This window comes from Lonchura striata, chromosome 35, assembly GCF_050655825.1.
Source record: "Lonchura striata isolate lonStrDom1 chromosome 35, ASM5065582v1, whole genome shotgun sequence".
In the NCBI taxonomy this organism is placed as follows: Eukaryota; Metazoa; Chordata; class Aves; order Passeriformes; family Estrildidae; genus Lonchura; species Lonchura striata.
The window spans coordinates 2,122,753-2,139,345 of record NC_140737.1 but is presented as its reverse complement, the minus strand read 5'-3'; the positions used below and the strand labels follow the sequence as shown (position 1 = coordinate 2,139,345).

The 16,593-nt window shown below is 57.4% G+C and overlaps 1 protein-coding gene across 5 annotated transcripts; it reads left to right on the top strand.

The window, feature by feature from the left end:
- The first annotated feature begins 8,831 nt into the window (after positions 1–8,831).
- PGLYRP2 (peptidoglycan recognition protein 2) lies at positions 8,832–16,249 on the top strand. Of its 5 annotated transcripts, none has more exons than XM_085565256.1 (7): positions 8,832–9,212; positions 9,598–9,679; positions 12,403–12,455; positions 12,899–13,768; positions 14,380–14,590; positions 15,542–15,863; positions 15,942–16,249. In XM_085565256.1, exons 1-7 carry the CDS (start codon positions 9,167–9,169, stop codon positions 15,942–15,944), a joined length of 1,587 nt encoding a protein of 528 aa, XP_085421382.1. In that variant the 5' UTR covers positions 8,832–9,166; the 3' UTR covers positions 15,945–16,249. The 5 variants fall into 5 exon arrangements, with proteins under 5 accessions (XP_085421382.1, XP_085421381.1, XP_085421384.1 ...); XM_085565255.1 differs by having other exon boundaries at positions 8,834–9,212; positions 12,384–12,455; XM_085565258.1 differs by lacking the exon at positions 8,832–9,212 and adding an exon at positions 9,216–9,354 and having other exon boundaries at positions 12,384–12,455.
- The last annotated feature ends 344 nt before the right edge of the window (positions 16,250–16,593 follow it).

The following is a 16,593-nucleotide window of genomic DNA, read 5'->3' as shown; positions in this document are numbered from 1 at the left end:
CGTGAGACGTCCTTGTAGGACGAGGCACGGGCAGAGCTCTGAGTAGTGCGGTTTGCAGAGCCCGCGAGGGGCTGGGCACCAACAGGGGCCGCGAGTGTGTGTGTGCCTGAAGGTGTCCTGGGAGATGGGACAGAGGAAAAGCAAGCCCTCTGCTTCCATGGGGACGGGGACCCCGGTAACGCTTCCCCAGATCCCCCCTGACAGTCCGTTAGGTCTAATGATAAAATCTTGGGATGAATATCCTTCAAGGAAAGGGAAGGATAGGGCAAAAATGATACATTATTGTATAAAAGTATGGGGAGGAAAACAAATCTGTAGTGATAATTTATTTTGGCCAGTGTTTGGAAACTTCAGGGACTGGATTTGCCAGGCATTAAACATTTATGTAAACTCTAGAGAACCTTTTGATATGGAAGAGAGCAAGTATGCTGCTCTCTGGATAGTGGGGGAAACAAGAGCAAAACTTTTTGCCTGAAGCACCCAGGGAGGGAAAAAGAAAAATAAAAATCTGAGGAAGTTCCAACTGCACCCCCTCTACCATACATACCTCCTCCTCCTCCACCCCCACCAGCACCACCCGCAGTCTACCCCGATTTAGATCAAGGGGGAGATTTTGATAACCAAGAGGTAGAAATCCCAGAGCCGGTCCCTGAGGAAAATCGCTGTGTTACTCACAGTCTAACAAGGGGGGAAAGAGAAAGGGAAGGGCAAGCTCTATATCCATGAAGGGAAGTAGCTTTGGGAATGATCCCTAACCCAAGTGTTGGTCAGCAGGGACAACCAACCCAAATTCTGGGAATAGGTCATGTGGAGGTACCTCTCAACTCAGGAGATGTGAGGGAACTCAAGAAAGAAATGGGAGCATATGGGACCCTGCAGCCGGGGCTGGAGAAACCACAGTTGGCAGGGAAAGAAAAACCTAATTTACAAATGAAAACACATGGCTCCGTGCAGAGATGGGCTCTTTCCGGGGACAAGGGGACAATTCAGGTGACACCCAACCTTTAACCCCTGGTCTGCCGGGGAGCCAGGAAACCGGGCACATGGGCATCCCCTCTTGCAGCTTCTGAGGAGGCTGCTGGGATGTGCTTCAGCAGAGGAGCTGGAATGTGGCTTACCACTCTGCCCTTCGCTAAAAACAGAGAATGGGTTGGGGGGTTTGGGCTCTGAGCACAGAGCAGCCTGGCCCAGGCACAGGCCGTGGTGGGACAGGGGCACAGGAGCCTTCTGTGACTGACCGTGGCTCTCTGGTTTCTCTCTGCAGGCTGCCAGCTCCTCATGCCATGGAAACGGCCCCACTCGGCTGCCAGTCTGGGAGGGCTGGAGGGCTGTGGGTACTCATTTGCTGTCAAAAATAAATTGTGTTTTTTTTGTCATTATCATCATAACATTTCTTTCATCCTTTTCCAAGCTTTTGGCCCCACTTTCTCTAGGGTAATATTTTTGTGTCCTTCCTCAGGTAGTTGATGGCATTTGGCAGGGAGGGTTTAGCAATGTGAAAAGTTCAACAACAGCTCCAGTTGCCAACTGCAGCAGCCCCTTCAGGAGCCCTGAGCTGCCAGCGAGGTCCACGTGTGCCTTGCAAAAGGGAGTGGTTTGCAGCGATGGGGTTGTTGCCCTGCTGCAAAAGCTGGGAGCAGATCAGAAGTGGCAAAATGCCATTTTGGCTCAACCCCCACCCAGGTTCTTTATCTTTTCCCTCTGCTCTGTGATAGGCAGACAAGGCTGGATCCAGCGAGGTTCAAGTTCTGGGTGCTCCCTGGCATCAAAGGGATCAAGTAAACTCTTGTATGCAGTGACTGCAATAGGGCTACTGAAGGAAAAAAGGGAATGTCATGAGATGGGGAATCCTTCTTGTCTCCTTTGTCTCCCCCGGAGCCCCTTGGGAAGGGAAATACCCACTGGGTTTATCTGACTCCTTCCCAGCCAGCCTTTCCCTCGCTCCCGGGTCTCATTTGCTCCGCAGGATTCACCAGCTCGCTCAGCTCAGAGGAGCTCTCAGAGGAGAAAACGCTGTCTGGCGTGGGGCTGCCTGATCCCTGTCTCACCTTGATTCCATTTGCCCCCTCCCTGCCCCATCCAAGAGACCGAAGGATCCCCCACAGCCCCACGGTCCTGCAGCAGATCCCGGCACGTTCCCTGCTCCGCTCCTTGGTGCCCTGGGAGGCTCCAGAGCCCTCCCTGTGTGCGGGACAGCGGCTGCAGCACCGCTGCGCCCGCGGGCGAGCAGCGCCCAGGAGCAGCTGCGCCAGTTCCGAGCCTGAAGGGAATCCTCAGCGCACACAAATGACAGCTGGCACTTCAGGGGCTGGCAGGAGAAGCTCAACCCATCTGCTCGCTGCCCTTCCCAGCCATGGCCACGCTGATGCAATTGGAAGAGTCGCCCCTGCCCAGGAAGCTCTCAGGTCGAAGAGAGGAGCAAAAGCCACGGGTTTCTGAGGTGTTAGCTGCCACTGCCTCAGGTTTTCCTTCCAGTTCCTATGGGGTTTTGACTGTTTTTACCATTTCAACACTTTCTGTGAAGAATGCATATTTTATGATTGGCTTTTTGCAAATGTTACAATGGATATTATATGTGTAATGTTAGAAAGTTATGCTGTATTAATTCTCTTAAGTAGTGTGTTAAATAGAGTTTTAGTAACAACATAATATTAAAATGGAAACTCTGCATGTAGTATTTTTTTTACTAGCTCAAGCAAGAGATGAGATAATCAAGAAACTCTTCACACAGAGATGACAGTGACTTGGGGCGCAAGTTATAACCTCCTTGTCGGAAAAGACAAACATTCTTCCACCTTTTCTCTGTCTTTATGGAACCACCAGGATTAAGGAGAAGAAGTTGACAAAATCCAGAAAAGTTCCTAATTTGCAAGGAATTTATGCATCATGTATGAGATATATGAATATGCAATAGGCTATTGCTTTTAAGGTTATTCCTTTATTCACAAGGCATGCTTTTCATGACCTAGAGTCCGAGAGCATCTGGACGTCTATAATTTTTTGCTTTTTATTGTTTTGTAATTGTCCTAACTCTAAATTTAATTAGTCTAATTGTGTTACTATTTTTATAACCATTTTATTATTATTAAACGTTTAAACTTTTAAAACCCAAGTGATTAGCGTTTTTCACAACGTTCCAGGCTCCCGGGGACCCCCTTATCGGTATGTCCGACCCCGCAGGCTGCAGAGGGTCCCCCAGCTCCGGTGCCGCCCTTCTCCGCTCCCCAGCCCCGCCCCGCCGGTACCGGGCGATCCCCGGTGGCTCCGGGCTGACGATGCAGCGCCTGCCCCGGGCAGCCCAACCCCACCGCGGGAGGGTCCCACGCATCCCCGGCCCAGCGCCGGGGCTCTGCCGGCAGCCAGCACCGGGACCCCAAAATTCTGCTGTCCTGGGGCCGCCGAGCGGGCACCCGGCCCTTGGCCCTGTCATAGATACATATTATAATATTGGCTTTTTGCAAATATTCCATTGGATTTTATATGTGTGGTGTTACAATAACTTTGTTATATAGTTTTTATTTCTGTTGTTCATTGATTAAGCTCAGACATACTAGTGCCATAGCTGATAGAAGCATGCTTGTGTTAAAATTCCTGCTTGGATGGGATAACATCCAGTGAGCACAGGATGAGGACACCTGTACAGATCTGCCGACCATCAGCACTCACCGTCTGAAGGCAGTGTGGGCCGGGGCCAAAACTGAAGATGATGATAAAAAAGGACCAAAATCACAACCAAGGAATATACATGCCCTAAAAAGGTGGAACCCAGGAGGAGCCATGCTGAACAGTTCTTGGAATAGGTAAACTAGCTTGGGAAAAAGTTTACTATGCATAAGGCTTTATGAATATGCAACCGGCTGGTGTAAGGGAAAAGGTATTCAAGGGGTATCTCCGGAGATAACCGTGTGCTCTTGGCTCAGTGCCGAGATGCACCCGGCCGTAAGAACCTTTGCTCTATGGCCTTGTCTCCTCTTGTCCTGTATTAAACTTTTTAAATGTTCCCAGGGCAGTGAAGGTGTTTTTCCCAGCCCCGAGCAGAGAGCTCTGCCCGGCGGCTCCCGGGAAAGGCGGCGGCGCTCGGCAGCGGCCCCGGCCCGCCCGGCCCGCGGGAATTCCCCGCAGCGGGACAAAATCCTGCCCCGAAGGAGCGCTCGGAACGCCGCCTGCGGCTCCTCCGTGCCCCGCAGGTGCCGCAGCTGCCCCGCTGCGGCAGGCGCGGCTCTGGAGCAGGGAGGCTCTGCGGGACCCCCGGGCTGTGCCCCCTCCCGGGCCGTGCCCCGGGGCTGATGCTCGGCCCGGGCTCTCTCGCTGTCCCGGCTCCCGCAGGCTCCCGGCGGGAGCGGCACCGCCCGCCCGGCGCCGCAGGGCCGAGCCCTGCCCAGCAAAGGCTCCGTGTCCACGGCCGGGCCCTGCCGGGGCTGCGGCCGCTGCCCGGCCCGGCACAACCCGCAGCGCCCGGCGCGGCTCCCTCCAGCCGGGCACTGCGGCTCCAACCAGGCGGAATATTCAGCGCACGGAATCTCTGTCAGCGCTGCTCACATTGCAAAACCAGCTGCTGCCGAGGCAATGCCAGCTCCCACTGAAGCCTCCCACCCAAAATGCTGCCTTCAGCTCGGACACACCGGTAAGAAACCCAAGAGCAAACTGAAAGCTGATTAGAGAATCTTGCACAATCACATCCAAGGACATTTTGTCATGAAATCACAAATATTAACAGAAGCTGAGAAAGTCAACAATGTTAGAAAACAAGCTTCCAACAAAGGGACTCGAAGAGCTAAGGACATTCGTTTGAATGTAATGAGCCTTCTCCTTCTGCCATGTGAGCAATGCCATGGAATTTCCCAAACCAGGGAAATAGAGAGGCCTGGCAGCAGCAGCTTCAGACACAGCAATGACACAGAACAGGGCAGGGCAAGAGGCTAACTGCTCTAACTGCTACTTGCAATGAAGTACCTTTGCTTCCAGTTCTAATCTAGCCACTATTAATATAGAGTCCAAAAGACTAAAAATACTAGTAATAATAATAACAACTGTATCATTAATAGCAAAAATAGAGGTAATAGAAATTATAAGAGTTAATAGTGGTAATAAAAACCTTACCATACTTATACCATGTTTGCATGGCCAGGTTTTGGTAAGGGAGGGGCTCTAGGAGCAGCTTCTGTGAGAGCAGCTGCTCCTCCATGTCCCACAGAGTCAATTCCAGCCGGCTTCAGGACAGACTGGTTGCTGGCCAAGGCTAGCCCTGTTAGAAATGGTGGTAATGGCCTTTGGGATAAGAGATTTAAGGAAATGGGTGATCCTGGAGTTGTGACTGTGAGCAGGGAGGAGCAGGGTGAGGACATGTGAGAGGAACAGCTCTGCACATCCCCAGGGCAGGGCAGGGCAGGAGGGGCAGGAGCTGCTCCAGCTGCTGGAGCTGATTGCCCTGAGATTCCCTGGTCAGTCCCTGGGGAGGCAGCTGGGCCCTGCAGCCCATGGAGGGCATGGAGGGCAGAGATGCCCCTGCAGCGCCTGGAGGAGCCCGTGCTGGAGCAGGGGGATGCCTGAGCGGAGGCTGCGACCCCATGAGAAACCTGTGCTGGAGCAGGGACCTGGCAGGGACCTGCAAACCCCTGGAGAGGAGCCCACGCTGGAGCAGGGCCCTGCCAGGACTTGTGAGCCCATGGAGGAGCGAGCCACGCTGCAGCAGCTTGTGGAGAACTGCTGTCCGTGGGATGAACTCACCGTGGAGAAGGTTCATGGAGAAGTGTCTTCAGGAGGGACCCAATGGTGCAGCAGGGGAACGACTCCTCTCCCCAAGCAGCAGGAGAAACAACGGGGGATGAACTGACCAGAGCCCCCATTCCCTGTCTCCCTGCACCCACTGGGGGGGGAGGTAGGGCTGGGAAGGAGGGAGGGATGGGCAGAAGGTGTTTTTAAAGCTTTATTTTACTTCTCACTATTCTGCTCTGATTTTGATAGTAATAAATTCCATTAATTTCTCTAATTTCAAACCTGCTTTGCCATGATGGCATTTGCTGAGTGATCTGTCCCAGTCCTTAGCTCAACCCATGAAGCCTTCATTCTGTTTTCTATCTCCTGTCCATCTCTGGAGAGGAGAGAGCAGCTTTGGTGGGTGCCTGACATCCAGCCAGGGTGAACAGACAACACTTCCTTTCCTTCATTCTTTCTTTCTTTCCAGAGGTCACCATGAAGCATTTGAGTGGGGCTTTGATGGAGGGAGTGAAGGTAGCATGGAGTAGCAGAGAGAGGAGCCACAGGGACGTGGGACAGGCATCAGAGGGGCCCAGCAGCAGGGGACAGGGGGCACGGCCTGTCCCCCTGGCACAGCAGCAGGGGACAGGGGGCACGGCCTGTCCCCCTGGCCCAGCAGCAGCCCCGTGCCCTGCCCAAGGTGCTCCCAGCAGGGGCTGGGCCCCAGAGGTAGGGGCAGACCCCAGTCCCGGGGCAGCGTTTCTGCCCCGTCCCCTGTCCAGCCCAGCCTGCCCCGTGTGCGCAGTGACCGCTGGCACGGGCTGCCCTGGACACTGTGACCTGCTGGGGACACTGAGAGCTGCCCCGCTGTGACACTGCCCTTGGGATTGCACAGGCACCAAACAAACCGCAGCCAGCACCGCCCCTTGTCATGTCACAAGCCCTACGAGTGTCCTGAATGTGGGAAGAAGTTTCAGAGCAGCTCCTATCTCCACATCAGTGGATTCACACTGGAGAGAGGCCATACTAGTGTCTCGAGTGTGGCGAGAGCTTCAGGCACAGCTCAGCCTTGATCCAACACCAACAGAGGAATCACTAAGGGAATCTCTGTGAGTGCCCTGAGTGTGGGAAGACCTTCTCCCATGGGAGGATCCATACTGGAGGATCCCCAGTGACCCTTGTTGGGCAGAGCCCTGGTGATTTGTGGTCCTGGTGATCCATGTTGAGAAGACACCTGCCCAGGGGGCTCCACCTCTTCCAGGCTCCTTGTGGCCTTGATGTTCTCTTAATTTCTCTTTGACCTTTCCAAACTCCCAAAGCTGGGGTAAAAATAAAGACCTTGAACTAAGACATGGTCGGTGCCATGGGAGGAACTTGCAGAGGCTGTGTGGGCTGGAGGGCATCGAGTGCTTCTGGGAGGGACTTGAGGGTTGCTCAGGGTTTTGGGAAACCAAGGCCAAGAGGCTCTGGCTGCGCTGGGAGGCGCTGGTGGAGGTTTTGGGGCAGCTGATAAAGGACTCACTGCTCTGGGCGTATCCCCATGTCCCCCTGTCCCGGTTCCCGGTTCCCCCATCCGGATGCCCCTCTCCTCACTGTCACTCCCGTCCCCCCGCTCCTTCCCGCGTCCCGTCCTGCTCCCATCCCAGTCCGGATCCTATTCCCGGTCTCATTCCCTGTTTCTATCCCGTATTCTCTGGCTGCCGTTCCCATATTCTCCGTCCCGTATTCCCTTTCCTGTTCCCGTTTGCATATTTCTATTTCTATATTCCCTCTTCCGTATCCACATTCCCATTTCCGGTCTCGTTCCCATATTCCAGTTCCCGTATTTCTGTTCCCTTATTCCCGTCCCCGATCCCGGTCCTCTCTTCCAATTCCTCATCCCATATTCTCAGTCCGGTTGCTGTTTCCGTGTTCCCACTCCCGTTCTCATATTCCGTCCCCGTTCCCACGACCGTATTTCCAGTCCTATTCCCGATCTCTGTCCCGTATTTCCAGACCCATTCCCGGTCTCTGTCCCTGTCCCCATTCCCGGTCCCGCCCCCTCTCACCGGACGCCGCCGCCGCCATCGCTCCGACGCGCCCCAGTCCTCACGTGACCGGGGAAACGCGGCGCTGCTCCCGCCCACCAATCACAGCGCGCGCTCATCCCTGCATTTGCATAACTCCGCCCCCGCCTGGCCGCGCCCCCCGCCGGCGCCACCGACCCCGGGCGCTGTTTGCTGCCCGCCCCTTCCCAGTGCTCCCAGTCAGGGCGGCGCTGGGAGGGAGAGTGCTCCCGGCCCTTTCCCAGTGCTCCCAGTCAGGGCGGTGCTAGGAAGGAGAGCGCTCCCGGCTCCCTTCCCAGTGCTCCCAGTCAGGGCGGCGCTGGGAATGAGAGAGCTCCTGGCCCCTTCCCAGTGCTCCCAGTCAGGGCGGCGCTGGGAGGGAGAGCGCTCCCGGCCCCTTCCCAGTGCTCCCAGTCAGGCCGGCGCTGGGAGGGAGAGCGCTCCCGGCCCCTTCCCAGTGCTCCCAGTCAGGGCGGCGCTGGGAGGGAGAGCGCTCCCGGCCCCTTCCCAGTGCTCCCAGTCAGAGCGATGCTCGGAAGGAGAGAGCTCCCGGCCCCTTCCCAGTGCTCCCAGTCGGGGCGGCGCTGGGAATGAGAGCGCTCCCGGCCCCTTCCCAGTGCTCCCAGTCAGGCCGGCGCTGGGAATGAGAGCGCTCCCGGCCCCCTTCCCAGTGCTCCCAGTCAGGGCGGCGCTGGGAGGGAGAGCGCTCCCGGCTCCCTCCCGGTGCTCCCAGTCAGGGCGGTGTTAGGAAGGAGAGCGCTCCCGGCTCCCTTCCCAGTGCTCCCAGTCAGAGCGGTGCTAGGAAGGAGAGCGCCCCTGGCCCCCTTCCCAGTGCTCCCAGTCAGGGCGGCGGTGGGAGGCAGAGCGCTCCCGGCCCCTTCCCAGTGCTCCCAGTCAGGGTGGCGCTGGGAGGCAGAGCGCTCCCGGCTCCCTTCCCAGTGCTCCCAGTCAGAGCGGTGCTCGGAAGGAAAGCGCTCCCGGCCCCTTCCCAGTGCTCCCAGTCAGAGCGGCGCTAGGAAGGAGAGCGCTCCCAGCTCCCTCCCGGTGCTCCCAGTCAGAGCGGTGCTAGGAAGGAGAGCGCTCCCGGCCCCTTCCCAGTGCTCCCAGTCAGGGCGGCGCTGGGAGGGAGAGCGCTCCCGGCCCCTTCCCAGTGCTCCCAGTCAGGGCGGCGCTAGGAAGGAGAGCGCTCCCAGCTCCCTCCCGGTGCTCCCAGTGTTGCTCCCAGTACCGGGCGGGGCTGCTTTACAACCCCCTCAGAGTAGAGCGCGGCTCCTGCGTGTCGGCACCGCCCGGGCCGGGCTGGGAGCGGAGGAGGAGCGGGAGGGAGAGAAGAGGAGGAAGAGGAAAAACAGGAGCGGGAGGAAGAGCAGGAGCAGAAATAGGAGAAGGATGAAGAGGAGGGGGAGGCGCAGCAGCAGGAAGCCATGCGGTTCCCTGGCGCGCCCGCTGAGGCTCCCCCGGAGACCGCAGGTGGGAGGGAACGGCGAGCTCGGCTCAAATCCATCGGGGGGTCTCCGGGAGGATGTTTTTGCGGGGCAGGGGATGTTTGGATCTTGCAGGACCCCAAAGCTGAGCTGCACATTCCACTCTGGGGGTATCTAGGCGGTCCCAGGTAGTGATCGCGCGGTACCAGCGGGGACGGGGGCGATGTCGGTGTTGGGGATTCCCCGGAGAGAGCCGGGGTGGAGAGCTCGGAGTGGGGAGGGCGCAGAGGGACGATCCCGGACGTGGGGGAGGCTGGAGATGAGCGGGGTCCGGGCTCCCGAGGATGAAAGGGGTGGTCATTTGTCCGACTGAACTTGCGCAGCCAGGACCATCAAACCCAACACGCTCTTGTTTTTCCCCCGCAAACCAGGATTTCCCATTCCCAAACCTTGGTCGGATAGAGGGGGAGGCGACCGCGAGGAGGAGGAAGATGTCTCGGCAGACTCAGGCAGGTGAGGAGGAAGCCACTGCCCCTTTTCCTCTCTCTCCTGCTCCATCTCTGTCACGATCCGCTAGGACAAGCAGGGTGTCGTGATGGTTCGTTTTACCGGTCCTAAAAGTGCTAAAGGCAAACAGCAGGAGACCATTAGTTTAATCACAACAAATGCACCTTTTATTGAGTGCCCACAGCAAATGTGATAGAGGAGTCAGAAAGAAAATAAAGGATAGAGAGAGAGAGAAAGAGGGGGAAGAAGGATACAGCTACCAAACGGAGAGACTAAATCCTCAATGGTCCAGCCACATAGATTCGCCGTCGTCTGTGGGGGTTCACTGAAGTCTTGGTTAACTTAGGGGTCTTTTATAGTCCTCTGCCAAGTGGGGGGAACAGGTAATGGAGAAATGAGTCTATTGAAAAACAGGTACAGACAGTCCATGTTCCAAAGGAGGACAAAATTATAGCAATGAGTGAGACTCATTGTTTTCTTGGTCCAGCGAACACCTGCAAGCACCATTTGGCAAACATCTCGCTTCAGTCAGGCTAGTGCCCCTGTGTTAGGATTATATGGGTCTCAGTCCTTGGGAGGGAGCTTCAATCTCTGTCCCCACGGTGGTCGTGAGGCAGATGAGGGATCTTCTGCAGGAGATCACCAAAGTTACCCCAGAAATTTCATTTGGCCAAGAGGTGGGAAAATTCATGGGTTATTAATTAATTAATTCATGGTGATGAGTGGGGATCATGAAGCAGGTGTAAGCATATGGAGCAAACAGCTCCTTGCCGGGCCCTGCTTGAAGCAGTGTAGTGTGGCAACACAGCAAACACACCTGCAAACAATCACTTGACAAGCATCCACTGCAGCCAGGCCAGAACTCCAGGCAGGGTCTTCAGGACCTTAGTCTCTGCTATTACAACGATCATGAGGCAAAAATGAGGGGAACTTCAGACCGTCTCTTACAATCTCCCAGCCCAGCATGGCTCCAGGACAGCCCTGCTGCCAACACCATCCTGCCAGGGATAGACTGGGGGGATCTCCTTCCCCTTCCCTCCGGCACAGAGGCAAATCCCATTCTCTCCTTGTCCTTCCTCCCTCAGGCGGAGGATGGAGCTGAGGATGGAGACCAGAGAGGACAAATCCCCACAGCAGAACCTCATGGAAGAAGCTGTTTTGAGCAGCTCCATATCGCAGGAATCCAAAAGGGAGGAAAAGCCCCAGAGATCCTTTATGAGGAGGGGCTGCAAACCCAGCCCCAGGATCTGTGAGGAAGAAAGACCCACCCTGGGCCAGAAACACAGCTAGAGATAGGCCAGAGCTCAGAGCTGGGTGTCCATGAGCAGCTTCGTGGCAGGGAGAAGCCCCACAAGTGCTTGGAATGTGTGAAGGGCTTCAACCAGAGCTGAGCTCTAATCTACCACTGGAGAATCCACACTAGGGAAAGACCTTACAAGTGTGGAGAGTGTGGGAAGAGCTTCACGATGAGCTGGTGATCTGTGGTCCTGGTGATCTGTGTTGGGAAGATCCCTGGCTGGGGTCCTCCACATCTTCCTGGCTCCCCGTGGGTACCTGGACACATCCACAATCAGAAGTCCATTGTGGAGAGCAGACTTGTCCCTAGAAAAATCTCACCTTTTACATCTTCTGGTGGCATCAAGCAACACTGGATGACCTTGGAGGTCTTTTCCAACAAAAATCCATTGTTTTAATTCTCTCAGGCCCACAGGCATTTTCCACAGCCAAATGGGGATGTGCTGGGGCAAACCTCACAATTTTGGAGACAGTGGGATGGAAACCCCTCCTAAAAAGGTTCTTCCACCCATGTAAGCATGTGGATGCTCAGTTGGCACAGACACATAAATCCTTTTGGTTTAGCCTTGATTTTTTTCATTTGTGTTCATCCCTTTGAAACCCCTGAAACTGGGGTAAAAATAAAGATGTTGAACAAAGGCATGGGTGAGGAACAATGACATGGGGGGACATGGCCATGGATGGAGACATGGCCATGGATGGGGACATGGGGGACATGGACATGGGTGGGGTCATGAACTGGGACAGTGTCAGTGCCACCACAGTGCCACCAGCATCTTCATCTCGACCACATAAAAGCACTGCCTGATGGAGTTCCTGCCACCATGTCCCCACAGTCACCACCACGGTGTCCCAGCTGAATGTCACTACCCACTAGAGCGGGATAGGGAGCTTGTTCAGCTGGTGACAAGTGGCCCGGATGCAGGTGACAGCCATCAGGGTGTCCCAGAGCCACTGCACTCAGGGGACCCCAGCTGCCCCTAGGAACAGGCTGGGGACAGCACAAGGGTGAGTGTCACCCAGGGTGTCACATGGCCTGGTGACAGTGTCCCCTGACACATCCTGGTGGCTTCATGCGCTGACATCTCATAGTGGCAGCATCCCCACAGGTGTGGCAACATTGTCCCTGATGTGTGTCCTGGTGGTATTGTGTCCCCTCCTCCCCCTATGTCCCCATCCCCGCCATGTGTCCCTGTACCTTTCCGTGTCTCCCTGTTGCTTTCCCTGTGTCCCCTCCTCCCCATGTGTCCCCATCCCCCCCATGTGTCCCTGTCCCTTTCCATGTCTCCCTGTTGCTTTCCCTGTGTCCCTGTCCCTCTCCCATGTGTCCCTGTGGGGTCAAAGTCCCCGAGGCCCTGGGCCATGTCCTGCAGGGTGTCCCCCTGGCCCACAGGGTGTCCCCGTGTCCCTCAAGGTGTCGCCATGTCCTGCAGGATATTTCCGTGGCTGCTCCTGGCACTGAGTGTCTGCGCCCACCCTGGCAGAGGTAAGGACACACCATGTCATCCCACAACACCCCAGGACACCTTTTTTCCTCTGATTTTGGGTTGTTCCTCTCTCTTTTGGGTCTGTTCCCCCCTATTTTAGATCCTTTCCCTGGTTTGGAGCCTTTCTCCCTCTTTTGGGTCCTTTCCCCCTTATTTTGGGTCCTTTCCTCCTCTTTTGAGTCCTTTCCCCTTTCTTTGAGTCCTTTACACCTTTTTTGTGTCCTTTAGCCCTATTTTGGGTTCTTTCCCCCTGGTTTGGGTCTTTTCGCCTTATTTGAGGTCCTTTCCCCCTCTTTTGGGTCCTTTCCCCCTGGTTTGGGTCCTTTGTCCCCTATTTGGGGTGCCCTCCCCTTGCTTGTGGCCCATTTTTGAGTGCCTCCCCCTCCTCCAAACCCCTCCCCACCCCTTGACCCCCCTCACCCCCTACCCCCTGTCCCCCCAGGCATGTCCCTAGCTGTGTCCCCAGTTGTGCCCCCACGCCACATGGACTCCGTGCTCGACATCCTGGACGCCCTCGAGTCCCCGGCCCGGGGCGGCTCCCCCGGCACCGCCGCGGCCTTAGGGAGGGGGCTGGGGGTCTGCAGCACCCCGGGGTGCCGGGCGGTGCTGGGCGAGCCCCTCGGGAACCCCGGACGCCCCCCGGCTCTCACGCCAGGCCAGTGGCAGCTCCTGACGGAGCTCCTCCACCACGACCCGGCGACACCGGAGCTGGGGGCGGTGCTGGCCCCCGACGGCTCCACGGTGGCCCTCGGTCCCCTCCTGGCTGGCATCGAGGCGGGGCTGAGATCTGGCGGCTTTGGGCGACCCCTCCCCACCCTCAACCCTCCCGCCGACCCCCTCTTGGCTGTCACCATCGCCGAGGCTTTGGGGACATCCTTCCTGCTGGCGCAGGGGGGTGACAACAACGCCACCGCACTGGGACCCGGCGGCTGCTGGGACGATGTGGAGAACCCCCAAAATTATACCTTGAGGGGTCCCCCGTCCCCTGTCCCCGACCCTGTGGCCATCGGGGCCATGGATGGGGTGGTCCTGGGGGCGCAGCTGGCCCGGGGACCCCTCCCGGTGGCCGAACTGCTTCGGAGCTACTACGGGACTGGGAATGGCTCAGAAGCGGAGAGACCCCCCAGCAGTTACCGGCGCCGGGTTTTTCGGGCACTGGCGGGACAGGGACGACTGGAGAAGGAGGTGGCAGCGGTTTTGGAGCTTCTGAGGACGCTGTCACCCACCTCGGAGCTCCTGAGGGGCATGGGGACAGAGGAGGTGGCGGCTGTGGCTCGTAGGGCGGCACGGGAGTTCAGCGAGCGCTACGTGGGTACGAGTGGGGTGGAATCTCCGAAATGGGGTTGACACCTCCCAGACAGGGGTTGTCATCCCTAAACAGGGATTGCCACCTCACAAATAGGCTTTGTGACCTCCCAAATAGAGATTGTCACTGCTCAAATGGGCATTGTCCCCCCCAAAAGGAGTTGTCACCCCCTAAACAGTAGTTGTTACCTCCCAGACAGGGATTGTTACCCCCAAACGGGGGTGTCACCCCTCAAACAGGGATTGTCACCCCCTAAATGGGCATTGTCACCTCCCAGACAAAGATTATCTCCACACAGACTCTGCTGTGACCCCAAGTACTTATCAAGCACCTTGTCCCAGCATGGCCTCTGCCATATCTCCAGTGGTTATACAGGGACATATCTAGCCCCTTGTCCCCACATGGATACCAAGGAGCCCCTTGTTCCCTAGTGGACTTTAGTGTGTCCCCTTCAAGCCTTATGTCCCCACATGGCCTCTGCCATGTTCCCAAGGACCTGTCAAGTCCCTTGTCCCCTGGTGGACTCTACTACGTCCCCAAGGAGTTCCTTGTCCCCATATGGCCTATGCCATGTCCCCAAGATCTCAGGGGACACCTCCCCCGTGTTGTCCCCGCAGAGTGCCCAGCCATCGTGCCACGCTGCCTGTGGGGTGCCCGTCCCTACCGGGGCAGCCCAGCCCTGCTGCAGCCCCCACTGGGCTCAGTGTTCCTGCACCACACCCTGGAGCCATCGCAGCCCTGCCGGACCTTCAGTGCCTGTGCCCACGCCATGAGAAACATGCAGCGCTTCCACCAGGACACCCGCGGCTGGGATGACATCGGCTACAGGTCACTGTCACCTCCCCGGGGCAATGGCACCTGCCACGGGCCCCGGCACCCCCTGTGGGAGCAGTCATTGTACCTCTGTGGGGACTGTCACCTCCGTTGGTTCCCACCTTACATGGGCCGTGTCATCCTCTGCAGTCTCCATCATCTTCAGTTCTTGTCATCCACCACAGTCCCTGTCACCCCCCCAGTTCCTGTCATTGTACCCCTGTGGGCATTGTCACTCCCGTAGTCCTTGTCACCTCCCATGGGACTACCATTATACCCCTGTGGGCACTGTCACACCCACAATCCCTATCACCCCCCCTGGATCCTGTCATTGTACCCCTTTGGGCACTGTCACCTCCACTGGTTCCTGTTACCCCCCATAGGGCTGGTCATTGTCTCCCCATGGTCCCTGTCAACCCCCATGGTCGCTGTCATCCCCTGTGGTCCCCATCACTGTCCCCTTGCAGTCTATGTCATTGTCCCCTCACAGACCCCACCACTGTCTTCTCACAGTCCCCAACACTGTCCCCCCATGCCCCCACCATTGTCCCCACACAGTCTCTACCACTGCCCCTTCATGGTCCCCATAACTGCCCCTCCATGGTCCTCACCACTGTCCCCTTGCAGTCCCCACCATTGTCCCCCTGCAGTCCCCACCACTGTCCCTTCCCAGTCCCCATCCTTGTCCCCACACTGTCTTCATAACCCCCACAGTCCCCATCCCTGTCCCTTTCCAGTCCCCATCACTGGCCCCTCACAGTCCCCATCCCTGTTGACCCACAGTCCCCATTTCCATTTCCCCTTCTGTCCCCATAAGCTCCCATAGCCCCCACCATTGTCCCCGCATTGTCCCCACCACTGTCCTCTTGTAATCCCCATCACTGTCTGCACTATCCCCATCCCTGTCCCTTTGCAGTCCCCGCCATTGTCCCCCACTGTCCCCTCACTGCCATCGTGTCCTTGCAGCTTTGCGGTGGGCTCGGATGGGTACCTGTACGAGGGCCGGGGGTGGCACTGGGTGGGTGCCCACACCAAGGGCTACAACACCCAAGGCTTTGGCGTTGGCATCATTGGGAACTTCACGGGCACGCTGCCGGACCCCGACACGCTGGCCCTTGTGCGGGATGAGCTCCTGCCCTGCGCTGTCCGCTCTGGACACATCCGGCAGGACTTCACCCTCCGCGGCCACCGCCAGCTCGTCCACACCGACTGCCCTGGCAACGCCCTCTTCCAGGAGATCCAGAGCTGGCCCAGCTTCCAGGGGACACCGGTGGCACTGGGGCTTCGGGTGGGTGGCCTGGTGGGATTGGTGGGAAGGGGTTTAGGGTCATCTTGTGACTGACTGTGGGTCTTGTCCACTCTGCAGTGAGGAGCAGCTCCAGGCCAGGGAGCCTGGGCTGGATAGAGGCAGGAGAGGTTGGAAAGTGGTCCAGATGGACACCAGCCCAGTTTGGATGGACACTGGTCCAGCAGATGTTGGTCTGATGCATCAAGCTGGGCACTGGTCCAGATGAACACCAGACCCATGGATCCCAGCTGGACTCTGGTCTGCAGCTCCTCAGCCTGGACAGCCCCCAGCCCAGATGACCACCAGCCCAGCCACACCCTGGCCTACCAGCCCACAGTAGCCCCAACCCCAAAACCCCTCAAAATAAATCCAATTTCAGGACATCAGCTCTGGGTGGTCCGTGCAGAGCAAGGGGAAATCTGACGCAATGCGCTGGGGGTGACTTCGGGGTGATGGGAGTGGACTTTGGAAGCCACCCTGGAGACGCCAACCACCCCCCCACCCGCACCCCCCCCAAAACGAGCACCCAGCCCCCAAACTGGCACCTGCAGCATCCTAGGCCCCACAGCTGTCATTTCAGAGGGACTCTAGGAGCCACCATGACCCCGCAGTCTCTTTGAGAGGTGACCTGCAGTGTCCCACAGGTGTCACCGGCATGTCCCCAGCGGGAACAGTGGCATCACCTCCCAGGGCAGCGGCAGATGAGGAGGAGGAGGTGGTGAAGGGGTGA